The sequence below is a fragment of the Panicum virgatum genome, chromosome 9K (assembly GCF_016808335.1).
Source record: "Panicum virgatum strain AP13 chromosome 9K, P.virgatum_v5, whole genome shotgun sequence".
Taxonomy (NCBI): domain Eukaryota; kingdom Viridiplantae; phylum Streptophyta; class Magnoliopsida; order Poales; family Poaceae; genus Panicum; species Panicum virgatum.
In genome coordinates this window covers 57,066,945-57,093,459 of record NC_053144.1, presented here as the reverse complement: position 1 = coordinate 57,093,459, position 26,515 = coordinate 57,066,945, and the positions used below count along the sequence as shown (strand labels likewise).

At 47.9% G+C, this 26,515-nt stretch overlaps 4 protein-coding genes across 5 annotated transcripts; 3 read left to right on the top strand and 1 right to left on the bottom strand.

Moving 5' to 3' along the window:
• Window positions 1–296: 296 nt before the first annotated feature.
• Window positions 297–7,756, bottom strand: LOC120652607 (protein SEMI-ROLLED LEAF 2-like). The gene is made up of 19 exons (XM_039930476.1): window positions 7,143–7,756; window positions 6,737–6,811; window positions 6,518–6,633; window positions 6,288–6,399; window positions 6,053–6,175; window positions 5,884–5,931; window positions 5,018–5,214; window positions 4,598–4,794; window positions 3,894–4,174; window positions 3,634–3,783; window positions 3,008–3,400; window positions 2,736–2,885; window positions 2,421–2,496; window positions 2,200–2,324; window positions 1,802–1,993; window positions 1,509–1,649; window positions 1,225–1,359; window positions 846–1,046; window positions 297–761 (listed from the first exon to the last, which is right to left on the bottom strand). Exons 1-19 carry the CDS (start codon window positions 7,275–7,277, stop codon window positions 633–635), a joined length of 2,976 nt encoding a protein of 991 aa, XP_039786410.1. The 5' UTR covers window positions 7,278–7,756; the 3' UTR covers window positions 297–632.
• Window positions 7,757–17,410: 9,654 nt separating this feature from the next.
• LOC120652606 (DEAD-box ATP-dependent RNA helicase 24) lies at window positions 17,411–21,600 on the top strand. The gene is made up of 5 exons (XM_039930475.1): window positions 17,411–18,150; window positions 19,256–20,484; window positions 20,668–20,704; window positions 20,799–21,216; window positions 21,333–21,600. The coding sequence occupies exons 1-5, from the start codon at window positions 17,577–17,579 to the stop codon at window positions 21,382–21,384; spliced, it is 2,310 nt and encodes a 769-aa protein (XP_039786409.1). The 5' UTR covers window positions 17,411–17,576; the 3' UTR covers window positions 21,385–21,600.
• Window positions 21,601–22,464: 864 nt separating this feature from the next.
• Window positions 22,465–23,777, top strand: LOC120652604 (uncharacterized protein KIAA0754-like). 2 transcript variants are annotated; one of them, XM_039930474.1, is made up of 3 exons: window positions 22,484–22,727; window positions 22,830–22,874; window positions 22,973–23,777. In XM_039930474.1, the coding sequence occupies exons 1-3, from the start codon at window positions 22,620–22,622 to the stop codon at window positions 23,492–23,494; spliced, it is 675 nt and encodes a 224-aa protein (XP_039786408.1). In that variant the 5' UTR covers window positions 22,484–22,619; the 3' UTR covers window positions 23,495–23,777. The 2 variants fall into 2 exon arrangements, with proteins under 2 accessions (XP_039786407.1, XP_039786408.1); XM_039930473.1 differs by having other exon boundaries at window positions 22,465–22,874.
• A 725-nt stretch (window positions 23,778–24,502) lies between these two features.
• LOC120652603 (vegetative cell wall protein gp1-like) lies at window positions 24,503–26,501 on the top strand. Its single transcript, XM_039930472.1, has 3 exons — window positions 24,503–24,830; window positions 25,009–25,053; window positions 25,196–26,501. Exons 1-3 carry the CDS (start codon window positions 24,741–24,743, stop codon window positions 26,186–26,188), a joined length of 1,128 nt encoding a protein of 375 aa, XP_039786406.1. The 5' UTR covers window positions 24,503–24,740; the 3' UTR covers window positions 26,189–26,501.
• The last annotated feature ends 14 nt before the right edge of the window (window positions 26,502–26,515 follow it).

The following is a 26,515-nucleotide window of genomic DNA, read 5'->3' as shown; positions in this document are numbered from 1 at the left end:
GAATCGCTCGGGAAGGGGGGTTTAGATTTGCCCGAAACCGTGGGCTTCGGCTTTTCTTAACTCGGAAGGCCTATTATGAGATTTTTACGAGACGAGGGAGGATCAGGGTTTGGAAAGGAATGTGGCCACTTAAGCATTGCAATTCAACTTTGTAAGCAATACTTATGACTCCATTGACGTACTACTTCGGTGACAAAAACTAGCGGCAAAGGCTTCATGCAGATCATCAAATAATGAGTCTTAACTGCTTGCTTTGTTGGGCAGGTGTGCAACACCTCTTTCGTGGAACTCACAGCTCAGCGACATTATTTTTTTTAGAAAAAATAAAACATGGCATAACAGAACATTCGACAAACATAACGATTCAGTGTTCTCCTACATCTCATAGTCTGAACAAACAAGAGAGCTTGCGACTGACAACTACAGAGGTACAGATGATCATAGATACGCATACACTACAGCATTTGGTAAATATAAATGAGCAAATACATATACTACTACAGCTAAAACGACGCTACAGATAATTACGCCCAGAGTGGCCAGGTGTTCCATTAGATGACCTAGTGTACTATGCTTTGGTACTGCAGTCTAGCCCTCATGAAGAGGGTTGGTTAGGTGCTCTGCAAGGCTGATCACAGCTCCGGCTGGGTGCGATAGGCAGCCTTCAGGAAGTTATCGAAGGGGCTGGCTGGTGGAAGCTTCACAATGGAACTTGGCTCTGCTGACATGTGGTGGATGCTCTCGAAGCCACAAGAGTTTACCTGGACAAATGTAGATTGTGTGAGAACAAAATATAGGAAGACGGCATTCTTGTGGACATGTCTAGAATGCCTCCATCTCTATACCTTGGGAATAATGGAATGAGGGGCAGTGGGAAGACTTGGCATAGGATTGTCGGGAGTCGATTCATGGCCATTGACAAGCCAGCTTGATAGCTTCTTCCTCGTGCCCAATCCAAGGGCTTCACACTGACTAGTCATTGTATCGTATGGAAGGGGTGAGGTTGAAACAGATGCACCTGCAACCTGGCCAGCCACATGCAACGCCTGGTAACAGAGTGATATTCAGAAACTGGTACAAAAATTCAAGAACAAACAAATCCTTACAGTAGTTACAGATAGCTTGGCCGAGTGATAAAGTATACAATGATGCCTAATCACAAATACTTCAAAAAAAAGTGCAATGTGAACTAGCTAACAAGTAAACTGAACTAGAAGTACTTACTGATTCCAGTAATTGACCAACACCTAAAACATGTGGAACAGACTGTGGTAGAGTAATCTTTGAGATGGAGCTAGCTGTGTTGGTAATTGGTGATTCGTGCAAGCCGCAATCTACTGAAGAGGTTCTTGAACACTCCTGCGATTGAAAAGGACCTGTGAGGTGATCTAAAAACAATTTTTTGTGACACAAAAACAATAAGAAAATGTAACATTGGATCATTCCTGACTTATGCAATACCTTTATCCAATGAATCATAACGTAAGCATTTAATGTAAGCAACCTACCTCATCAAAAGAAAGGGATTCATCAGAAAATGCCTGCCCATTGAAGTTTGCCCAGTCCAGTACTGAATTTGACCCAAACAAAGGCATTTCTTCAGGTGTGAACATCTCAGTGAGCTCCTTTGCTAGTACATCCCTGTCCATCTGGTAACACAAATTTCACTAAAAATTGCATGGCAAAACAGGAAAAAAGGGAGGAAATAGTGCATTTGACATTGTTTTCAATAGCATGCAATCGCATTAAGACTAGAACCCAGGAAATTGGGAAAATTACACCACTCACGTACAAGACTAACCTCAGAGAAACTAGAAAGTGCAGAAGCAATAACATCAAGCACTCGCTGATCATTAATCCCTACTTTTGTCCTGCAGTCAGAAAGTATGGATCTGGCAACCTCCTGGTCACTTTCAGAACCATAGCTGCCCAGATCTGAGTGCAACCTTACATAGAGTTGCAAGTCTTCACCAATTCTCAGGTATGGGTCAACCTGCAACACATTCAATGACACATTTTCACTAATCAGACGTGAAAAGTGAAAGCATTTCTATTTGCTAAATAGCACAGAAGCATAAACTGGCATACAGATAGCTAGAAAATGGGGAACGTGCCAAAAAAAACATAAAAGATAAATACAGCATGAAGTGTTTCGTGTGAAAGGACATATATCATACTATTCTCTGCACCAGAACTTACTTTGGGAGACGTAAAACACCTTAGCAAGTCTGACAGTTCAGTGATGTGACAAACTTTTCCAGTAAAAGCCAGCATGCTTGTTGATAGGATAAAAATAGAGCGTTGGCAAGAAGCAGGTAGGACTCCTGGACAGATTGCACAAAGAAAGACATGTGACTTTGCATGAGAAAGACAAACAAGTAGGGTTCAGAAATCCATAAATTTTATAAAGCAAATCATACCACTTGGGGTTAAAGCAATACTTTGAAGCGATAGTGGCAATTGGAAAAACTGGACGATATTACTGTTGCTTGAATTCTGCAGCATCAAGAAAAATATAAAATAACTTGGTCATAATTATAAGGATTTTGAAAGCAAATGCAAGGATGCTTATTGTGGTTCCAAAAATGAATCACTGACATGTCTATCAACTCTCTTATAAAACAAAATTGGTACCCAAAATGTGAAGAGAGAAGATAGATGTCAACTTTGTGTCTTTGTGAACTTTTTATGTCCATAGACTTCAAAAGGATATTTTTCTTCCAATGAATTCGTACCTTAAGGCGGGAAGAAAGAACTGTGAGGCTGTATGAATGACCAATCGCCTCATAATTGAAAGGAGTATTATCTGTTTGATTGGCCTGAATCCAGAATGCAGACAGCAATTGGTTGGTTTGATCTTCAGTTAACATGGCTATGTTGGCCTCCTGAAACATTTGTACGAGGAAAAAGGTGGTGATACACCTTAACAAATACAACTGATGGCAAAGGGAAAATTTTGTAAGAAAGGTAAAGAAACAAAGGATGACCACTTTAATCAAAAGTATACCTCTACAGAGCTGCTTAACTTTGCATATCTTTCAATGATAGAGAAAATTAACTTTGAGAAATAAGCTGAATTTTTCTGCGACCAAACATATTTGTTATCCTCTTCATGTGTGTTCCTTTCCTTTACATCATCATGCATCATATTTCGAGGCTTATCTGAACTCAAACTATCCTTTTCCCTTCTTAGCTTCTCCAGTAGAGCGGTAGCAGAAGCAAACACAGATGTATTCCGAGACTGCTTTTTTGTTTCATATAGGTACTCTGATTCACTCCTCAGATGGCTTGGTCCTTGGACAATAATAGCAGAAAACATGTGGTGCGCTCCCACACGAGTGTCAATATCAGGATGTACCATGGACTTCAGTATCTGCTGGAGGAGTGCTTCTGGAAATACCTACAAAACAAGCAAAATGAAAGTTAACAGCAAAGATCTTCAAAAAGCAGGATTCCGCAAAAGATAGAAAAGGAGATTAGGCAATGGGAGCCAGGGAGGGGATATTATTTGATCCATAGTAAGATATATACACAGTTATGAACTATTGCATTCCCTTTTATTCTGAGACATCAAGAATCTAATAAAAGTGGATACTTAAAGATGGTAGCATAAATTCAGAACTGTCAACTGACCATAGGAGTGTTAGATGATGCTGATGTCAACGAGATTATGTGTGAAAGGATCAGCAAACTTCCAAGTGTTGCTCTGGCAACAGTTGGTATTGAAGGCAAATTCTCCAATGTGATTGCCATCATGTCATAGAGTGGCCGCACATCATTGATCTAGTAGAAATTCCAGGAAATAAGAAGTAAATAAGAGATGGGGAAATTTATGATAGAAATGGGAAGTATAGATACCAAGAAAGAAATAGAGTGGAATAAAAACAACATACTCCTCTGACAACTTCCATGAGACAGTCCTCCAAGAAATTCTGAAGAGATTCATTCGAATTCAGATCTTCAACACTGCCTAACTCCACAGCCTCTAGTGTTTTCCTTAAGTGCTTGCACAAGTCACCTGCTACTACAAGTTCAGCAGCATATCCTCGGGATCGCAGCTGTCGTGCCAAGGATGTTGCTGTTTGAATAATATCTGATTTTGTCTGCACATCACGTGAAACATTTTTGTGATCCAAATGCCGGATGACAGCAGTTAAAATCAATTGCTCATTGCCTGCAAGAAAAGAACACATTAGCAAGCAGGGATAATACCATGAAAAACAGGGCATGGGAAAAGGATATGTGGTGCCAATTAATAATGTATTCGATATAAGGTCACAGCATGCAGGGTTTTGAGGATAATGTGATACGGAATGTGGATGCTCCAGATCTTCCATAAAGCCCAATTTGTAACGAGATAGATAACCCATTCCAATAAATAATAATTAAGCTGTACTCTCGGAAAGATGATTGCAGGTTGCCATTGTAAGAAACAAAGGAAACCAGAAAGATACTCTAAAGTACCAGAATAAAAAATAAGAAATTATGTAAAAATGTTTGGCAGAGATTTCATATAGGTAGTAATGTTGGTTGGTATTTTTGTTATGCAAGCAATTCTAATTTCTGAAACAACTCTTTTGGGGAATAAACAAAATACCTGAACTCTTCTCTGGATAAGCCATATCAGACAAAACAAGCAAAGCCAATCCATGTCGAGGGGTCCACTGTTTCTTAGTATCAAAATATGAAAGCATTGGATCTAGGACGCGTCGCATAGTTGTACTCTCTTTGGCCAACTCTGCAAGCTTCTGCACACAAATATGTGACCATACTTCTGGAGACTCGCGTTCATCCCTGCATTTCCATTAAAGGACATCGCAATCTATTGTGTAAACTATAATGGATCAGGTGAAAATGGAGTTGCATGATTACACGTGACAAAAAAAAGGTATAAAAAGGAAAAGTAGAAGGGCATGGCCCAAAGTTCAACAGCATGGCATGCAACAGCATACATTTTCAGCACAAAGTTCAAGAAAGGAGATAAAGAAGCATGCATAAAGAATTAATAATAGCCTACCTGGTAAGAGCTGAGGAATTCCTTGCTGGCCGCAGCCTAACGGTTGCACTGCTGATATTCACATCATTACCACCACCTATGCCAGGTCTACCCTCAGATCTTGCTATTTCATCAACCCAATTGTGTTGTGATGCATGTCTGTCACCACCAACAACAGATTCCTCCGTTCTATAATTTTCCAAGACCGATTTCACTATCTGCCAAATCCAAATGAAGTTAAATCATGAACTGCCATCATTGCATTGAACCACTCAAAAAGTTTCAAAAAGAATTTCAAGAACAAGCCAAAAGTCCTATTCGCGTCAAAAAGAATTTTCAGGAACACACAAAAAGCTTGTGTATCAAAAAGAAGAGCATCAGCAAAGTTGGCCAGTTTGGATTTCTACATGTGCCACAAAATCAATTTAGCATGTATCAATAGTAGTTTTCCGAAAAAAAGGAGGTGTTCTAATTTCAATGTGAATCAACTTCAATGACCATATAAAGGTAAACAAGGCTGAATCATAGAACCAATTTGATTTTTAAGATATCACGCTATAATCATTTAGGCAGAGGTTGGAAAAGAAATGATAAACAATAAAAGGATACATTAAGCTAAGAATTTCCATGTATCAAACAAGAAAAAACAAAGCTATATTTTGCAGCCTAAAATGGTTGATAAAACTTGCAGAACTGCAGACAAAGCAACTCCGCTGTGGGACTGAAACGAAGCAAGTCCAATCAGACAACATGACTATTGCTAGGCATGCAATAACCTTGTACAGTCAAGCAAGCTAATGAAAATGCAAACAGAAGCAATTTAGAACTCAGGAAAACTAAGCAATGATGACAGGATAAATGCTATAAAAGAAAATGACAGTAACTACCTCATCAAAATCAGCAAATATGTATGAATGCTCCTTCATGAACCAGATCTGTACAAATATTGTGATAATCAGTAGAGTTGAACTTCCAAACAAAATTGCTAGAAACCATCATGGGCGTAAAGAAGGGGGAGTGTGGGGTGAAAAAAGTGAAAAGCAAAATATTCATCACCATTGCTGACAAACACTGCAAGCTTGCTGCCCTGAGAAGTCTGTGCTCCTCTCCCTGTTGATGTGAAAGTGCACATACTTTGCGAACCAAGCTTTCAATATTGCGTGCATAAGTGTTGTCTACCTGATAATATGCCAAAGAAAATGAATCCTAGTGCATACCACAAAAGAAAATCATGATGGCCAAGAATATGAAAATTTAAAGCACCGAACATGTCTAATTGCCAATACCCCACCTGGCTGTTGATAAAGTTTGCTAAAGTTTGGCACCCAAGGATGTGAACATTCTCTTGCTTGCTTTCCAGAAGCTCAGTAAGGACATTCACTAGGCTGATGGCAAAATATGCCCTGCACCAACATGCGCACAGTAGCATGCATAAAAATTGAGCCATAGAAAACTCATGGGAAGCTATTAGCATTGCAATAAATGGTATATTAGTGCTGGCCAAGAACTTTGCAAACTCACATCTGCTCTTTACAAATGAAGAGTAGCTTGCTGTAAGCTTCAGTGATGATTCTGACAAAGCTCACGTGTGCCGCGCGCAGCTCCTTGTGAGTCCTCTGTTCTAGAAACTTGGCAATCTGGCAGGCAAGCAGTGAAGGGGAAACAAGCAATGATTAACCACATACTTCAAAGGAATCCTGTAGCGGCAAAAAATCGTCAAAAAATGGCAACATCACATGCCTTTGGTATGCGCAGGGGGTTCTTTGCGGCATACTCACACAGCTTCATAATTTTCCTCTCATTCGGAGCACCATCCTGCAAAAGAAAAACAGCACAATAGTAAGCAGCAGCGGTACACTTGAATGCTAACTTCAGTATGGGTAACAATGCCGTCTTAAATCAACATCAAAATCCACATTATCCACAGAATTTAGGAGAGATAGAATACGACACAATTGACAGAGAAAATATACCGCAAAGCATTTTATAAGGAAGGTAGTTACCGACTACTTGCAGATCCAAAATAGAACAATGCGTCGAGCGACTGAACAAACCAACCAGCAACCAATGCCGCTACCAAAACTCTTAAACTAGACCCTCGCCGACCGGACCGGAGCGAGAAGAGAACCGAGGGGGCGCCACTCACCGGCGTCTTGGGGAATATCTCGGCGAGCAGCTTCTTGTAGCGCTTGACAGGGCGGCGGGAGCTCGGGCGCAGCGCGGGGCAACACACGCACATGCTCTCGCAGGACGGCAGGAGCTTCGCCGAGAGGAACCCCATCTGCCCCGCCGGACCCGCGAGAACGCCGCAGCAGCACGCGTAGATCTCACCCACGCCCCTCCGACTGCAGAGCGCGCGCCCGAACTCCGACTGCTCGCTGGTATCGCAGGCCGCCCTCCCAACTCCAACTCCGCCGCCGTCGCCGCCGCCGACCAAACCCCAAACCCACCCCGCGGAGACTCCCCCCAAAACCCAACCAGGAGAGGCGCTACGGAACCGACGGGTAGGAAGGGGAATTTGGGGAGGGGGATGGTTGGGCTGCGAGGACAGGCGCAGGAGAGGAGAGGGGGGGGAGACCACGTGAGTGAGAGGGAAAGAGGGAGAGGGCCTCGGTGGCAGCGCCAATTGCAGCAGCCTTCCCTGTGTTCCTCGCGCGGAGCGACGAGCGCTTTCCACACGCGCCACTGAGAGCGCGAGAGAGATGGGCTTTGCGCCTTTGCCCGGTGCCCACGCCACGCACTTGCGAGCTTGTGACTGGGCGCGACGCGACACGGCGACAGGGACTTGCGTTTTGAACGTCGATGGGTGCTCGACACAAAAGGCAACGTCTTCCATGGAAAGTGGAAGCATGAAGGAGGGTATTGATTTGAGAAATGGGAAGCACTCGAGTTCGATCTCAAAACAGGATCATCAGAGAAAGAGAAGGCCGTGAGATCATACATTATTAGATTACGGGTAGAGTTGAAATCCCTGGTGCTCCTGAGAGAATCTTCTCGTAGCAGTATACCAGTATTGGAAAATTGGCATAGTTTATCCGTCCATCCCGTTAGATTAAGACGTCGTTGATGTAACCTAGGACTCGGGTACTAGTTAATTAGTTGCCGGTCGCTCCAGGTTTGGTGCGCCCTAGATGATGCCACGCTTGTTTAATCATGTTGGTCAGTGTTTTGTCAGGACATTGGATTCTCTTTAGGCGCTGTTTAGTTCGTTTTACATGTTTTTGTAAAAAAAATTTGCGTGGGAATCTTGCCAAGTTGAAGTACTAAATGAAGTCTATTTATAAAACTTTTTGCACCGATGGGTTGTAAATCGCGAGACGAATCTAATGATGCTAATTAATCCATGATTAATCAATAATTAGCGAATGGTTACTGTAGCATCGCTGTTGCAAATCATGGAATTAAGTAGGCTCATTAGATTCGTCTCGCGATTTACAGCCCAACCATGCAAAAAGTTTTATAAATAGACTTCATTTAGTACTTCAAATTAGCAAGATTCCTTTGCACTTTTTTGCGTTTACGGTTTTTTTGCGTTTACGGGGTGGTAACTAAACAGAGCTTTAGTAGCTGGGTTTTCTTTAATGAGTCAGTTGGATCCATGCCACTACAACTTTTTGAAATTGGATTTCATGTTGAAATCCATGCCATTGAGTGGCATGATTTTGAACATGAAACCCAATTTCACAGAGTTGTGGTGGTATGAATCAAATTTTCCCTTCTTTAATACGGCCATGGGTAAGCTCGTGGACTAATGGATCACTACTTTTTGTCATTCAGCAATATGATAGTATGAGCGAGCAAGAAACTTTAGGGTTTTTATCTCTTTGCTAATTCACGACATGAATCTAATAAGAGTAATTAATTCATAATTAGTGGGTGTGTACTGTAGCATCATTGTAGCAAAAATAAGGATTAACCAGGCACATTAAATTCATCTCACAAATTTGCACCCATCAATGAAAAAAATTATAATCAGACTTTATCTAATACTTCTAAATACTAAGATTCTCTTTAATATACTAGAGTTAAAGTTTAGCCCCGTAGAAGCAAAGGGAGCCTTGAGCGTCCGCACATATTAAACAAGTAGTGAATCCATCTCATGGTAATATAAACAAAGTCCCATTCCACTTACCTTTTAGTATGCTGGTTCTAGAGAAATTCGCAAGAACGTCCAAGGATAAAAGACATACTCCTTCTATTCCACATTATGAGTTGTATAAATTTTTATAGATGCACAATAATTATTATGCACCTAGATATGTCTAGAAACTATATATCTAAAAAAGTTAAAATGACCTCTAATGTTGAATATATGAAGCACTACTTTGTGAACAAACACCTCGAAGACCTTGAAAAACAAAGTACTACTGATGAACTTGTCACAATCCTCTCGGCTCAATTGATTATGTTGCATTTTGAAACAGTAGCGGAACCAAGATTTTGATCTAGGGTAGTCCTAATTCTTGCATATGTCAGCTTATTCTATGATTTGTACCGAAATTTATTAGATTATTAACTAGTAAAAGAGAAAATCTTAAACTTAGGGTACTCCTAGACTAGTTTCCAAAAAAATTTGGCAAAAAATGTCACATCGAATGTTTGGACACATAAATGGAGTATTAAATGTGGATAAAAAAACTAATTGCACAGTTCACGTGTGTCGGTACCCCAGAACTGGGGTACCCCCTTGCAGTGACTAGACAAGAGCCTTGTGGTTATCCTTAACTATAACCAAACAGCCGGACCTCTGTGATCTGGAGCCATGTTCACATGACAACGGTCCCGGACCCGTCCCCCGACTGGGGAAGGTCTGGGAGCACCACGTGTTCCGGAAGAAGCAGGCGCTCAGCCCGAACAGCCGGGGGCTCCGGACCCCCGTAGAAGTCCGGACCCCCGCGGAGTCCCGGACCCCCCATGGGGTCCCGGACCCTCTTGTATAGTAACCGGACCCCTCGCTAAAGGAAGGAATTGACACCCCGCCCCGGGGAGGTCTGGAGCTGCCACGTGTCTGCAAGCACAGACACGTATATAAGGCCGCTTGGTCTACAAGAGTTAACCTAACACTGCATTCATCGCGGTAGGTGGACGTTCGCATTAATATAGCAGAAGCCGAGGCGATTCTTTGACCAGGGGACACTATTGATCGCGTATTACCAAGACGTGTAGTGGAGCCGATGGCGCCGCCCACGCCGCGCCTGTCAGTTTGCCATGACAGATGGACACGACGGCTCGGCTTCACCCATTATGACGCCTACATAATAGCCTCAACAGGTCACGCCGCAAGCTACGCTCCCCCAACGGGCACCTTGCTGACGGGACAAGAGAAGACCTCCCTTCGTCAGAGCCTCAGAGGGTCAGCAGGGGATGGAAGCATATCGGAGGAAAGATTCGTAACCACTGTAGCCATTTGAGTACTCTGCGCAGTATGCAGCACAGTCACGTTGGGCCCACTTGTCGGGGCCCCAACGTCCTATGTATCCGCACCCCTTGGTCTATAAAAGGGGGCGCCCGCTAGAAGAAAAACTCAGGCTGGGTAAGAGCCAAGACCCGACAGAGGATAGATTCATACACAACAGAGATCAAAACCTCATCCCAGTGGATGTAGGGTATTACGCTCCGGCGGCCCGAACCACTCTAGATCGTGTGTTCTTGTGTGCTTATCTCAGAGCTAGATTAGCCCAACGCCTAGTACCTTCCCGAGCACTCCCTCTCTGGGAATAGGCGGGTGCGTTCCGCCACCCGGCTGTGGGTACCCTAGAAATCCCGCGACATTTGGCGCCGTCCGTGGGGAGGTCAGGCGCTGGCTGGATCTTCAGGCTTCTGGGGTTGTGTTCATCCTCTGCAACGACGAACGAGAAGATGAAGGAAGGCAGGGTGTCACCCACGCCACATGCCGTGGCACTGGGGTGCCAACGCCCACGGTGCGGCGGCGCACGGTAGCGGCGTTTGTTGTGCGTCGCCCCTGCGACACCTCAGAGCCGGCGCGGCAACGCACAGCGGAGGCGCCGCTGGGCGCTGCCGCCCCTACGTCGGCTCAAGGTTTTCTCTCAAGCAACGGCCACGCTTCCTCTGCGGTGGCATGGCGTCGGCTCAAGGCTTTCTCTCAACATGGAGCCTGGAGCCAACGGCCATCCCGGAGGAAGTTAGCCGTGTCATCGCGTCGTTGCCAGCACCACCCGAGGTGCTTGGTGCTGCTGCAGACAGGGCCCCGCCACCAGGCGCGGGGGCCCCTGGCGCTAGCACCAAGGACAAGCCGGCGAACGACCGCACCTCTCCGCGCTTCGCACCGGTCCTTCTGCTGCGCAAGGGCGTCGAACTGGCTTCGGCTCACTATGAGCGGCCATCAAGCTGGCTTCCATCGGCACACGGCGATGGCAGGGGGCCTCTCCCATTCAAAGCCAAAGAATTTGTCTCATGCTACCTAAGCATATGACAGCTCTTAGGTAAGGAGTGGTCCCCCGAGCTCCCGAGGTGATGCTGGATGATGCTGTACAAGCATGTCCAGGGCGCCATCGCCCCAACGACTCAGAAGTGCCCCCAAGATGGCAGCTCCACTACGACCAGCAACGTGCACGCCTTACGGGGCGACGGCTGTAGGTTATCACTAAGATAGGATTGAGAGTGTTTCTCCTTTGTAATGATTTGGTGCCTACGTGTGGTCCAGAGCGGTAAAGGTCCGTCCTTGTAAACCCGGCCTCTGGCATCATCGCACAAACAGGCGACACCAGCAAGTGGTCCAGAGCGGTAGAGGTCCGCCCTCGTAATCCCGACCTCTGATGTACACCACGAGTCAAGCAATAAGGGAGATTTGCTTCCTCGGTCCTGTCTTTACTTTAACCTAAAAGCACTTCTCCGTTCAGCATTGCATGTTTTCTTTCTTCCATGTGGAGTCCTTCCTTTTTTGCTAAACAATCCAAATTGAGCTGCTAGCTTGTGGTCAAGGTGGGGACACCCCTTCTAGCTGGAAGGCAGTTCGGACCCCTAGGGACCTCCTCAGGAGAAGTGGTGCCGTATCCTGGGGTAGAGAAGCTCCGCGTAGCTTAGCCTGGTAATGTACCCTAAGCTTATGTACTTCCCTGCCCTGTTACGAGTTCCCTAGTATCCGAGGCTGCTGTCCCTAGAGGTCCCGGGCTCCTTTCTAGTATAAGGCTTGGTTTCCTACACCTTGCTGCGAGGTTCGGTGGCATAATCCATGGGATTGTCAGCAACGTCTCGCCGCGGTCGCCAAGAGCCGGGTCCGGGAAGAATGTTTGCTCCCTAAGCAATCCGAAGTCTGTGTAGCTGCTTAGCTTGGTTCCGCATCCTAAGCCTACACCTTCGTCGCCCTGTGGAGAGCACTCTAGTACCTGGACCTGGCAACCGGTGTACCGGTCCTAGGGGTTCGGAGCGCCCGCTCTCTGCATGAGCTCACCAACGCAATCAAGTTGCGTAGGAACACATCACGATAGTAGGCCCCACCCGCGGGTTCGTACCTCTCCCGAGGTGGGCCCGGGGGCCACTGTCGGTACCCCAGAACTGGGGTACCCCCTTGGAGTGACTAGACAAGAGCCTTGTGGTTATCCTTAACTACAACCAAACAGCCGGACCCCTGTGATCTGGAGCCCTGTTCACATGACAACGGTTCTGGACCCGTCCCCCGGCTGGGGAAGGTCTGGGAGCACCACGTGTTCCGGAAAGAAGCAGGCGCTCAGCCCGAACAGCCGGGGGCTCCGGACCCCCCGTAGAGGTCCGGACCCCCGCGGAGTCCCGGACCCCCCATGGGGTCCCGAACCCCCTTGTATAGTAACCGGACCCCTCGCTAAAGGAAGGAATTGACACCCCGCCCCGGGGAGGTCCGGAGCTGCCACGTGTCTGCAAGCACAGACACGTATATAAGGCCGCTTGGTCTACAAGGGTTCACCTACGACTGCATTCATCGCGGTAGGTGGACGTCCGCATTAATATAGCAGAAGCCGAGGCGATTCTTTGACTAGGGGACACTATTGATCGCGTATTACCAAGACGTGTAGTGGAGCCGATGGCGCCGCCCACGCCGCGCCTGTCAGTTTGCCATGACAGATGGACACGACTGGCTCGGCTTCACCCATTATGACGCCTACATAATAGCCTCAACAGGTCACGCCGCAAGCTACGCTCCCCCAACGGGCACCTTGCTGACGGGACAAGAGAAGACCTCCCTTCGTCAGAGCCTCAGAGGGTCGGCAGGGGATGGAAGCATATCGGAGGAAAGATTCGTAACCACTGTAGCCATTTGAGTACTCTGCGCAGTATGCAGCACAGTCACGCTGGTCCCACTTTGTCGGGGCCCCAACGTCCTATGTATCCGCACCCCTTGGTCTATAAAAGGGGGTGCCCGCTAGAAGAAAAACTCAGGCTGGGTAAGAGCCAAGACCCGGCAGAGGATAGGTTCATACACAACAGAGATCAAAACCTCTCCCAGTGGATGTAGGGTATTACGCTCCGGCGGCCCGAACCACTCTAGATCGTGTGTTCTTGTGTGCTTATCTCAGAGCTAGATTAGCCCAATCGCCTAGTACCTTCCCGAGCACTCCCTCTCTGGGAATAGGCGGGTGCGTTCCGCCACCCGGCTGTGGGTACTCTAGAAATCCCGCGACAACGTGTATATTGCGAGACGAATCTTTTGAGCCTAATTGCGCCATAATTTGACAATATTGTGCTACAGTAAACATTTGTTAATGACAAATTAATTAGGCTTAATAAATTTATCTCGCAATTTATATACAGAATATGTAATTTGTTTTGTTATTAGTCTACGTTTAATACTTTAAATGTGTATTCATATATTTCAAAAACTTTACACCAACAACTAAACACACCCTTACAATGCTAGTGTGCTACTGCTACCCACCCGGTTCCGCCACAGCTTTGAAAGGATTTGGGAGAGAGAGAGGGGGGGGGGAGGGAGGGAGGCACGTGAACTGCGAAGGTTGACGGGATGTGAACTGTGAAGGTACGTCCACTTAGACACTTAATAGGTCACCTGATCAAATTCTTAAGGAAAAAAAGTGTTTACCATTGATCAATGATCAACTAGATTAAAAAGGACCAATCCCGGTAGTCCTTGGAATATGTCATGAGCACCACCCAGAATTTAAACACACATCATTTGCACAACATGTAGACATCATCACACAAGCACAACCGTACATAGAGTTTGATTTACATAGAGGAGTTCAAGTACAAGGACATCGAGTTTCAGAGTTTTGCAGTGAAAAATTCTACATCACATACACTCCATGCATAGTACAAAATAAGAAGGTTAACACTATATGCCAATAGTGCCCTTCTAATAGCCACCGGCCATCTACTCCTCACCCGCACCTCCGTCCGCGGGGTAGAAATACCCAAAGACGACATCCGGCTGTGTCTCACCTGCAACAACTTTAACGAGAGCACCATGAGTACGAAAGGTACTCGCGGGGCTTATCCGATATGGGTATATACTTGCCCGACCTCAAGGAGAATGCATTTGGTTAGTAACAAGGATAGGTCATGGTATTTAATTTTTGTATAAAAACATCTAACTTTAATCAAGTTGTAATAAGCAAAAGACATGACATCTATGATCTCTATAACATACATCAATACAATTGCATAAGTAAAGTGATCATAATTCATAAACTCAATTCCCATGAACTCTTTCACGAAGTCTACATTGGAGCGAACGTCAGAGAGCGTGCTCATGAACGAGAGCGCGGCTATTGCAATAGATTATTAACCCTGCAATGGTGTACAACCTTTCTCACACAAGAACAAGACAAACGACCATACCCACGGCCAAGAATAAGTGTTGATTTATGCCTCAACCTTTTACACAAACACAACTAGCTATGAGCGAACGGTCGGGAAGGACAAGTGCACCGGAGCTGCCGATCACACTCCATCACAATTCGCACCGAATCCGATCAAGACAAGGTGTGACTCAAGCTAATTAGCTTACTGTCCCATCATTAAGCATGTGGTTTGTACGAAAAAGTGCTCAAGAGACCGGCGACTAAAGAGACGGTCCTTAAGCAACTCAAACAAGTCTAACCATTTGAGCATCCCAACATGGCCCTACAATACTCGCCCAAGTCCGAATCATTCTTCATAGTTGCTCATCTTTTATCCACTCTTGACTAATCATATAAAATTACACATACATCCTATAGCTCGCGAGTGGTGGTGCCCTTGCCACCTCTCATCTTGTACCGAAGCTAAGCATAGCTATGCATATAATTCGTGACACCTAACAAAATATACTCAACTATGAGGGAATATTCTAAGCAAGGTTGGTAATGCATCAATTAGATTCTAAGCAAATAAGGATACATATAGTAACTCATGCACAAACAAGACACATATACTTTATTGATCCAAAATAGGGTGTAAGAGATGCATAGGTGCCTGCCTTGATTCCCAACGGAAGTGTCGTCTCCAACGATCTCAAGCTCAACCTTCTCTTGCTCCGGCGTCACGGTCTCTACACGAGTGCAATGATGCTTGATAAATAACTATGCCATGAATGATTACAATGATATGCAAATGATATGAGAAAGTTTGCGTTAACATTGCAAAACCATGTTAAAAGATACTAGACATATAGTACATATGGGTATTAGACTTAGGTAAGTGCAATGCAATTAAATAACTAAAAGTGGGATGTGTTATATGGGTGCTCGGATACTCTGGATATGTGTCCGGATAGTCCGGACAGCTAAAACCCGGAAACTCCGAGTTGCCCGGATACTCCAGGTTTTTCTGCGCTTCTTTGTGTAGAAAAGGAAAAATGATCATTGCCGGTGATTCCGGCCACGATTTGGAGTGGGGTGTGTTCCTAGAGGTTCTTGGGAGTGTGGGGAGTCTATCTTGGTAACCAAAACATGCATGCATTAGGGTTTCAAAGTTCTAGGTCATCCATGGTGAAAATGCTCTAGAGAACTTCATGGCTTCCAAATCCAGGGCAATGGTGATGGATCGGGGAGGGGATGAGCTTACCGGCGATGAGTGGAATACCGGCAAGGACTTCAAGATGGAGTAGAGGGCTTGGTGAGGTTCGAGGTTGTCCTTCTTGCTTGAAGCTTGAGAAAGAGGAAGAAAAAGATGGAGGGAGAAGCTTGGAGAAGCTCCTAACTCCAAGAAAGAAGATGAAGTCGAGGCGGTGCAGCTCATCGGCGTTGATCTCCGGCGTCCTCCGGCGATGCTCCGGCGAGGTGGAGAGGCTTCAATGGTGGTAGAGAGAGTGGTGGAGCTCCTCCATGACTTTGGTAGAGAGAGAGTGGAGTTTGAGTGAATGAGAAGGGAGAGAGAGCAACAACTATTGCTCTGGTAGAAAGAGAGCTCGGGCTGATATGTGGGTCCGCAAGGGGACACGTGACGCTAAGTTTCTGCGCGTTTGACATGCACCTGTCCTGCCAAACCCGAAAACTCCAAATATAAGCCCGGAAACTCCGAGTTTAGGTTGCTAGCCCGGAAACTCCGGGTATAGGCCGGAAACTCCGGGTTTGACTAGATAATTCTTCCTTGAAATTATTTGATGATGCATATGATGTCATGATGAACCTATAATTATTCTAGAGATGTTACAGGTCATATGGAGAGGACCAAGATGATTACATATTTAATGTCAAGTACATGTAGAATTTAGTTTTGAGCAAGAAAAGCACATTTACATGTGGAGATGAACCATGACCATTATTTGACCCAAAAACATCCACATAGATTGGACACCATGAGTTGAACCTTGATGGGTGAAGTCCTGCATCCACGACTCCACCCCCCCCCCACACACACACTAATGTTGTTTTTCCATAGTTTTCGTTTTTTGCGTGTGTACTGTATAGTTCCATATAAAATCCATATCTATCTAGCTTCGCTTGAAAAAAAATATGAATTCTTAAAATGTATCGTGTAGCGAGGGAACTCTGTTTGGTCTTAAAAACGCCCAATAATAAAGTGACAGATCACCAATCGTGTCTATAGACAAGGCATCTGATAATTTCGTCAATCTTAAAATCTGCTGGTCCAGTTTCTCGAAGATATTTATCGAGGTTAGGTTGCATTTATAGCGTATTCATATAAATGAGTATACGTATGAGTATGAGTATGAGTATGAGGGCGTGAGCGTCGTCTCCGTAATATATTTCGACAAAAAATCACCAAGCTGCTGCCAAAATCATACCAAGAGTTTTACACGTCACCCTTTATTTATACTTGTTAGATGGCAGCATATTCTGTAGTATTAATCAAAGGGGTGTTATACATTTTTGTAATAATTTGGGAAACTGTGGCTAAGATCCGGGCCTGGCATCCTGCATATTCAACAGCAGGCCTCATCTCATCGTCCAAAAATGGCACGCAAACGACCCATAACGACACGGAAGGCAGGAGGCCTCGACGACGACGACCCACGAGCGTCTGGTCCAATCCAGCCACGGCCTGCACGGCCCACACCACCCGAGAACGACGAGCCAGTGATCCAGCGAAGCCGAGCAGCGCCAATTCTCCGCTGTCATCGTCTCCGTCCTCCGCCCGTCACCCCCGGCCTCGCAAACCCTAGCTCCGTCTCGCCGCCGGCGCCATGTCGAAGCGGCCGAAGCTCGAGGGGTTCAGCATCCCGCGGCCTACCTCCTACAGTTTCGAGCGCTCGCAGCCCGTACCCCGGCTCTACCGTCCCACTGACGACCCGGACCTCGACGACATCGCCTTCTCCGACGACGCTCCCACAGACGCCCCCGCCTCCGCTGCGGTGGCCAGCAAGTCGGAGGATGGGGAGGAGATCGACCCGCTCGACGCCTTCATGGCGGAGATCCAGGAGGAGATCCGCGCGCCGCCCCCGCCGCCCAAGCCGGAGTCGCTTCGCCGCGCGGACTCTGACGATGACGAGGATGACCCCGTCGAGAGCTTCCTGCGGGCAAAGAAAGACGCTGGGCTCGCGCTCGCCTCCGACGCTATGCGCGCCGGGTACGACTCCGACGAGGAGGTCTACGCCGCTGCCAAGGCCGTCGACGCCGGCATGATGGAGTACGATTCCGACGACAACCCCATAGTCGTGGACAAGAAGAAAATCGAGCCCATACCAGCACTCGACCACTCGGCCATAGAGTACGATGCCTTCACCAAAGATTTCTATGAGGAGAAGCCGTCAATTTCAGGTGAAGCATTTGGTGCCTTTCATTCTTGTCTGAATTCTGAAACTGCAATACTATTTAGTTTGGCACATGTAATGTTGGCTGTTAACTAAGTGTTCCTTGCAACTTACGTGCTTAAGCTACTTAAATCTGGCCTTGCGTATGATATGCAATTATGCAGCAACTGCTACGAATCCGTACTTAGCTTAGGAAAATAACTAATGAAGCTATGCCCTGTTCCGGGATCACTCTTGTTTTGATTGTGTGCTTATAGTGCTGGGTTAGAGATTAAATTTATGTGTTATTTTAGAAAAAGGTCCTTAGTCAGGCAATTACTTTCTCTCTCTTCTGATGCTTATGCACTTGAAAACGTTTCGTATGCCCTTTGGTATAGCTCATTACAACCAGAAGATCAAATGTTTCATGTCACTTGGGTGGTTGTTCAATCAGGAATCAAAATCCCCTTAACACCTGATTGTGACGGTGTTGTACATGAAATATTTCGCTTTCAGTACATTACCATTTGTCTATGTTTATGCTTTATTTGCTGGACCCCATTAGACCATGTTGCAATGAATTATGCTTACCGATCTTGGACTGAAGCTAACCTCCACTCACTGGTTAGCGAAGGCACCTACTAGTGTTCCAATTATATAAGGCTTGTCTAGCTCAGTTATGAGATTGATCTTGCCAGCTCAACTGTAGCTAAAATAAAATAAATGGTAGATGTCCTTATTGCCCATAAGCTCATGATGCAATTATCCCATAACTAGATTAAAGTAGATGCATTAGTGGCCATTTTCATAGCATTGGATAAAGTAGAAAAATCTGCAGAGGCTTGCACGATATGTGTTCAGGCAAAAGTTTTTCTTCCCTGTAAGCACCAAACTTTGATCTGCATTTCACTCCAAAGGAGAAAATTTCAATTGAATGTACTTGTTGTGTTTAGGTTTTTCTTTCCTTCCTAAAATAATATTTACTTAGAAACCAAGCTAATTCAACTGGAGCCTTGCAAGTTGCTAGTATTTTTCATCATGGCTGATGTGGTGACTACCATGCACGGATTGTTGTTTCTCATTCTTCATGATCTGAGTTATGATGTATTGAAATCTTTCTTTGTTTCGTATAGGTATGAGTGACCAAGAAGTGGCAGATTATATGAAAAGTTTGGCAATTAGAGTTTCTGGTTTTGATGTGCCAAGGCCAATAAAAAACTTTGAGGATTGTGGGTTTCCTGTACCGTTAATGAATGCTATTGCCAAGCAGGCTTATGAAAAACCAACAACAATTCAGTGCCAAGCTTTACCTATCGTACTTTCAGGCAGAGATATCATTGGAATTGCAAAAACTGGTTCAGGCAAAACTGCAGCTTTTGTACTCCCTATGATTGTACATATTATGGATCAGCCTGAACTTGAGAAAGAAGAAGGACCAATAGGAGTGATTTGTGCTCCAACAAGAGAACTGGCACATCAGATATATCTCGAAGCCAAGAAGTTTGCAAAGCCTTACAACCTTCGAGTTGCTGCTGTATATGGTGGGGTTTCCAAATTCGACCAGTTTAAAGAACTGAAAGCAGGCTGTGAAGTAGTCATTGCAACCCCAGGGAGATTAATAGACTTGCTAAAAATGAAGGCATTGAAGATGTTCAGGGCAACTTATTTGGTTCTTGATGAAGCTGATCGCATGTTTGATCTTGGATTTGAGCCACAAATAAGATCCATTGTTGGTCAAATCAGACCAGACCGACAAACCTTACTTTTTTCTGCTACAATGCCATACAAAGTGGAGCGTTTGGCAAGAGAAATATTGACTGATCCTATTAGAGTTACAGTTGGTCAAGTTGGCAGTGCTAATGAAGACATTAAACAAGTTGTCAACGTACTCCCTTCTGATGCTGAGAAAATGCCTTGGCTTTTGGAGAAATTGCCTGGAATGATTGATGATGGAGATGTTCTTGTCTTCGCATCTAAGAAGTCTAGAGTGGATGAGATAGAGAAAGAGTTGAATCAGAGAGGATTCAGAATTGCAGCACTTCATGGTGACAAGGATCAAGCTTCTCGTATGGAGACCCTACAGAAGTTCAAATCTGGGACTTACCATGTTCTGGTTGCAACTGATGTTGCTGCAAGAGGTCTTGACATTAAGTCAATTAAAACAGTTGTTAACTTTGATATTGCAAAAGAGATGGATATGCATATTCACCGTATTGGAAGAACTGGCCGTGCTGGTGACAAAGATGGCACTGCATACACTCTGATTACACAGAAGGAGGCACGCTTTGCTGGTGAATTGGTTCATAGTTTGATTGCTGCTGGTCAGGATGTACCCAATGAACTCATGGATCTGGCTATGAAGGTTAGTTATCTTATCGATGATTTTTTGTTTATTTGGTGGCTTACAATGTAAGTTATAGACTTGCATGGAATTCTAGTTGAATACTTTATGCAAACTGGATGTTTGCAGCAATGTAGATACTATGTTGTTAACTTACGCAGTCACTCTTGCACTTAAAATAATCCCATGTGATTTGAATTGCAGGATGGAAGATTTAGAGCAAAACGGGACTCCAGGAAAGGTAGGTTGTCTTTATTTATTTACAGAGTAGGAAGCAGGTCATCTGGATGAGTCTTTTATGGAAACATGTACTAACAAGTCATTATGCTGATCAGGTGGGAAGAAAGGTGGCAAAGGAAAAGGTGGGGGTGGGGGTGGAGGTGCCGGGCGCGGTCGTGGTGTGCGTGGAGTTGATTTTGGCCTTGGCATAGGTTACAATGCTGAGTCTGGTTCACAAGTGCCTGCTCCAAGAACTGCTGCTGTAAATTCGTTGAAGACGGGGATGATGCAGCAATTTAAGAGCAGCTTTGTATCTGGATCTTCGAATACACCAAGCAGCAGTGCACCTTCATTTGTAAGACCAGCACTTCGCGGCTTTGTGTCTGGGGGCACCATAGGAGGAGACGCGAGGTCAGCACAGTTGGCTCCTTCCTTTGTCCCTGCATCCCGACCAGCACAGTCGCCCCCCTCCTTCATCCCTGCATCCCGGCCTACAGGAAATAGCAATGAAAATGGGAACCAAAATCCAGAAAGGTAGGTAACTCGCATCGTGTGCTATTGCATAATAATTTCCTTGTGGATCCATCTGTTTATATTTTGTGTCATCGTTCAATATCCAGTTTTATGAGTCAGTTTTGCATGCGTTGCAGTTCACGTGATCGGTCCAGGGAGAGGAAACGGCCATCGGGTTGGGATCGCTAGTCCCCGTTACCCAATTGTGATATCTTTTCCCCCTTTGTTAAAGCATATTGATGTACACTGTAGATCAAATGATGTGAAATTGTGAATGATAAGTGTTGTTTTTACTTTGCCCTCTATCCTAAGTCCAACAACTGTTGTATCCGGCCGTTGGGCCACACGGTTTTCCCAGCTGTGATCATTTAACTGCATTTTGCAGCCTGGCAACTGCTGCATGTCCGGATGGGGATGATTCTACTTTCTTTCTTTTAATGTACAGGATACTTCTACTTTGCCCATGAACATTCAAGGTCACGAAATGTACCACCGCAACCAAGGAAGCAACAAGCAGAGTGGTCGGGTGATCTATCCATGATCCACAAGCTTTTTCCTGCACAATTACTTACCAGAAATAGTGTATGCGTATTCTATCTTGTCTAAGATCTTTTTGTCTCTATACGCGTAGAAGAATGCTATTCGTCTCCATTGTTCTATGGTCAACTAATCGTTGGCATTGTAAGTTATGCATACTTTTCTAAAGTTTTACATACTTGGATTATAGAAACTTTGGTAGCCTGCCAGATTATTGACATATCTAGAACGTAGAAACAATTTTGCTGAACTTCATGCGCTCTGTTCGGCTAGTTATGACTGGTGAGAAAATAATATTGTTGGTTGGCTGGTGATGACTGGTGAGAAAAAAATACTGTTGGTTGGCTGGTGCTGATTCGTTGAGAGAGAAAAACATTGTTGTTAGTTGCCAGCATAACAAAAAAAAAAGAGGGATGGTGAGTGGTGGCCAGTGACCGACCGGTCAATTTTCTCCAAAGTAGCAGGTTTCCCAACAACCCGAGGGGAGGGGTGTTCGGGTGGAGTAGCATTCCACAGCGCAGTTTGTCGTGGTGCCACAAACTCGCAATGCACCAGGCGCTTTCACTTTTTCACGGAAAAATCTTCGTACACGCGCGCGCCACTGGTTTTTTTTTTTTCGAGTTCCCGCCGATCCCGAGACACGGCGGGAAACCGGGAATTCACATTTACCTGACGCGCGGGCCCATTCCCAACTGGGGCCCCTTAATTTTGCAGAGCTGCCACCGTCGGCGGTCGGCCCCCAGCCCCCCACCTAAAAGCCCACCGGCGACGTCGTTTGCCGCTCTCTACTACTCCAATCAGAAGTTCAGAACCCACCCACTCGCGGAGGCGCACCACGCAAGGACGGGGGAGGGAGAGCGCGCGGCGAGGCGCGAGCGGTCGCGGCGATGCCGAGGATCCCGGTTGCCGAGCGGCCACGGTTGACGCTCGAGGATTACATCGTCTTCTTCACCACCCGCAGCGGCAAGGGCCTCAGCCTCCACCACCTCAACGAGGTCCGAGCTCTCCCCCTCCCTCTCGTCGTAGATCAACCCATGTCCTTGGTCGCGTACTCGCGTGCGCTTGTCCTGAGCTCTTCTCCCTTCTCCTCGTCGCAGATCATCTACATGCACGCGTTCACCAAGCTCCACCGGGTGCCGAAGGTACACATCCCCCGTCCGATCCACACCCGTCGTCCTCAATCGAGCCTTCAATTGTTCGGGTATTTGATCACTGACGCCTCTCGTGCCCCTGACCGCAGCCGGCGATGGTGGACGCGCTCGGCTCGGTGGAGCTCCTGCGCCCGCGCCGCTCCACCGTGCCTCTCAATGCCACCGCGCCGCCACCGGGCGCCGCCTCGGCCGCGGCCGCCGCGCTCTCCGCGGGCGAGGCCACGCGCGACATCGACGACATCGGCTGGCGCGAGTGCCCCGTCGGCTCCCTCCTCTCCGTCCGCGCCGGGCTGCGGTCGCCCGCCGCGGCGGCCGCCGAAACCCCCGTGCCGATCTCCGCGATCGCCCCCGGCTCCACGGAGCGCATCTCCCCGCCGAGCCTGCTCAGCGCCTCGGCGCCCCTGCCCCCCGCCCTGCCGGCAGCGGCCAGGAAGAAGCGCTCCCGGACGGGCACGGGGAAGGCCGCGATTCGGACCAGGCGGCGGCGCGTGGTGGAGCTGCTCACGCTCCCGTCCGTCGAGATGGCCACCGCCGGCCTAGCGACGCCGCCGCCCCCACAAGCTCTGCCCACCGGCCCGTCTGCCGGCGAGCAGGCACCGGCATCTACTTGATTTCTGCTTCTGATCATCAGTACTACAACAGCATGCACTAGTGTTAGGTTGGGTTCGGTTGTCGTTGGACTAGATTCAGTTTCCGGTGAGACCTTGTTCCGTCCTTTCGGTAGAGAAGACTCAAATGAGTGATCTGTAAATTATGATGGTGATTTGGAATCGGGCGTGAAGGGTCAATGCTTTATTCAGTTGAAAGGAGTTGTGATCGACAGATTATGGTGGTGTTGAGGGATCACTGTGAAGGTTCAAAGCAAATTAAACTTGGTGACGTTGAAACTTGGAAGATGCTTTTTCCGGCGAGCGTTTTTTCGCTTCTGGTAGTGTATATGTGTTTTTTTATAACAGTAGTGTATGTGTGTTGGAGACTTGGGAGTACTACTGGCAGTCCGATTGTTGATCCGGAGCCAGTGGCTGTTTCTGAATCTTGGTGGACCGCACTAGGGAGAGCAGTAGCAAGTAGCAACACGCCTGCACGCTGCATGCAGACCTCCTCGCCTGCGTTGCTCGAGTTCTGGACCAGGCGACCGGCATTGAAGTCCTCCGCTTCTGTGATCGCTGGCCGTCTCGTCTCGTCTCTTCCCTTTTCCCCATCTACCATTTTCTCCGAGTGTCGTGCCTCCTATGCTGATATGCACCGAAAAGGCAAAAACGCAGTGAACGCAAAGCCGAGAGGAGGAACGACGCGATCGGAGGACCGGAGGCCAGAGAGGAGTGCGCCGATCGCCGAGGACCTCGCGCATCGCATGTGAAGCGTCGTGCATCCATATTGGGGCATTGGGCCAGCTGTAATGGGATTGGGAAGGACGCACACGTCCTCTGCCTCTCCGGCGCCGGCCGGCCCGGCCGTCACGCACCACCCAACCACAACCGGGGGGAGTTGCGTGGCTCACCTGCTCACCTTGAGACCACACCGCGACGCGCGCCCAATCCAACGGCCAGCGTCGTCTGCGGTTCGCGTGCCGCGTGCTCCGCCGACCCGACTGCCCCCAAAAGAAAGCCGGTAAAGGGCTGAGCTAGCCGACACGCCCACGCTTTCGTTCAGGCTACGAGCGTGGCTTGCATTGCATCGCGAAAGGAATTGGCTATTGCCTATTTGGCTCTGCACTGCGGATAGACAGACGGCAGGCACCAGGCAAAGGCAAGCAGACGGAAGCAGCGGAGGGACGAGGATCGGGGGAGAACCAGCGGAAGAGGGAGGCGGAGGAAGAGACTAGGACGAAGAGGAAGGCGGCGACCGGCGAGGGAGATGAAGGGAAAGCCCCTGACGCTGGAGAAGTACCATCGCTTCTTCCTCGACCCATGGGGCACCCGCATCACCATCGACCAACTCAACGAGGTACTTACTGTCAAATCTCCCTCTCATCCGGTTCGTTCTTCCTCCTCCAATTTCTCCTCGCTCTTCAGGGTTCCTCCTGCATGCGTGTTGATTTTCGGTGTCCTAGCATTTCCTCTTCGTCGAGCTTTGATCGGTTCTTCATCCCCTCAATTTTAGCTTATTTATTCAATCTCTACAGATCCTGTTCATACATGGGTTCATCAGGCACCACCATGGGAGAAAGGTAAATCGCGCACCAACCGACTCGCCGCCCCACAAAAACATCCATTAACACCCCCCCCCCCCCCACACCTGTTCTGACTTCCGAGCTGTTTTCGTGTGACTGACGCGCATGGAGCTGTGCTTGCGAGGGGCCCTCCGAACAGGGCAGGATCATGGAGTGCCTGGTGGGGCAGGTGGACCTGCTGCCGCCTCGCCGCTCCACGCTGCACCCTGAGGCGCTGTCCGCCGCGTCCCCGCCTTCGGCGGCCGCCATCACCGCGGCGCAGGCCAGGGGCGACGTCGCGGCGATCGGTTGGGTCGAGTGCCCCATCGGCTGTGTCGCCGCGTTCGGCGCGCCGGAGCCGGTGGAGCGCGTGCCCCGGCCCGCCGATTTCGTCCTCGCCGGGCGCCGCCCGCGGTCCAGGCGGACGCGCCGCTCCGCGTACGGGCCGCCCAGTGACGTCGCCGCGTCCACGAAGGTGAAGGCGGGCGCGCCCCGGAAAACGGCGAACGCGATCATGAAGGAGGAGCAGCAGGAGCTGTCGTCGCTGCCACCGCCGCCTCCACCGCCGCTTTGGATGCGGTCTCCCACTCCGCCTCCACCGACTTCGCCGCCCCCGCTGCCATCTCCTCCGCCTCCGCCACAGGACGTGGCACCGCGGCCTTCGCCACCGTGCCAACCTCAGCCTCCGTTGACGCCGATCCCCGTGCCACCAGCTTGGGGCACGCCCGCGGTGCTGTCGCATCCTTCGCAGCTGTTCTGGGGCTTGCCGCTGCCCACACTGCGAGGGCCAGCGCCGGGATGGAGCGTACCCAGGGTTCCGCCGTCTTACCCGGCGCCGTTCTGGGGCGCACCCAGTGTGCTGCCGACATTGCCGCCGCATGTGCCCTGGCGCTGGCCGCCCTCCCCGGCGCTAGCAACGCACCCGCCCATGCACCTGCTGCGGTCACCACTTTCCCTACCGCTACACCGGCCACAGCCACATTTGCAGGGGCAGCAGCCGCCTCATGCACTTCCTCCGACACCGCCGCCTCCCAGGCAACACCACCAACCGCCAAATTTCTACGGGCAGCATCCACCTCCTGCTCTCCTTCAGACATCACCACCTCCTATGCAGATGCAGGTGCGCCGCCCGCCGCCGCATTTGCAGGGGTAGCAGCCGCCTCCTGCGCTGCTCCAGACACCACCACCGTTCCCGGTTCTTTGTTTGTTGCTAAAGTTCAGATCAGACACATTGATAATGAATTGAAGATAATCAGGTTTTTTTTTGTTTGAACTCTGAAAGGTCAACAGCTGTTTGTGACTGCCTCGTGACTTCTGTTTTCTGCCCCTGAGGTGTATTAGTTTTACCACTTCTGTATCAAAAAATATGAGTGTGAACATACTGTCAAATCGGATGAAATGAAGTACTATCCCTCTTGAGATTCCTCAGTTTGTACTATCAAAAAATTATTCCCTCTTTGAGATTCCTCAGGTCGTGCCA

Excerpts from the sequence above, each read along its gene's own strand:
- LOC120652604 (XM_039930473.1), top strand. The coding sequence starts at position 22,620 with ATGCCGAGGATCCCGGTTGCCGAGCGGCCACGGTTGACGCTCGAGGAT. Across the intron at positions 22,875-22,972 it reads AGCTCCACCGGGTGCCGAAG|CCGGCGATGGTGGACGCGCT; the intron begins GTACACATCCCC and ends CCCTGACCGCAG.
- LOC120652607 (XM_039930476.1), bottom strand. The coding sequence starts at position 7,277 with ATGGGGTTCCTCTCGGCGAAGCTCCTGCCGTCCTGCGAGAGCATGTGC. Across the intron at positions 3,401-3,633 it reads CATCATCTAACACTCCTATG|GTATTTCCAGAAGCACTCCT; the intron begins GTCAGTTGACAG and ends CTTGTTTTGTAG. Across the intron at positions 1,994-2,199 it reads GGTGTTTTACGTCTCCCAAA|GTTGACCCATACCTGAGAAT; the intron begins GTAAGTTCTGGT and ends AATGTGTTGCAG.
- LOC120652606 (XM_039930475.1), top strand. The coding sequence starts at position 17,577 with ATGTCGAAGCGGCCGAAGCTCGAGGGGTTCAGCATCCCGCGGCCTACC. Across the intron at positions 18,151-19,255 it reads GGAGAAGCCGTCAATTTCAG|GTATGAGTGACCAAGAAGTG; the intron begins GTGAAGCATTTG and ends TGTTTCGTATAG. Across the intron at positions 20,485-20,667 it reads TCATGGATCTGGCTATGAAG|GATGGAAGATTTAGAGCAAA; the intron begins GTTAGTTATCTT and ends TTTGAATTGCAG.
- LOC120652603 (XM_039930472.1), top strand. The coding sequence starts at position 24,741 with ATGAAGGGAAAGCCCCTGACGCTGGAGAAGTACCATCGCTTCTTCCTC. Across the intron at positions 24,831-25,008 it reads CCATCGACCAACTCAACGAG|ATCCTGTTCATACATGGGTT; the intron begins GTACTTACTGTC and ends CAATCTCTACAG. Across the intron at positions 25,054-25,195 it reads GGCACCACCATGGGAGAAAG|GGCAGGATCATGGAGTGCCT; the intron begins GTAAATCGCGCA and ends CCCTCCGAACAG.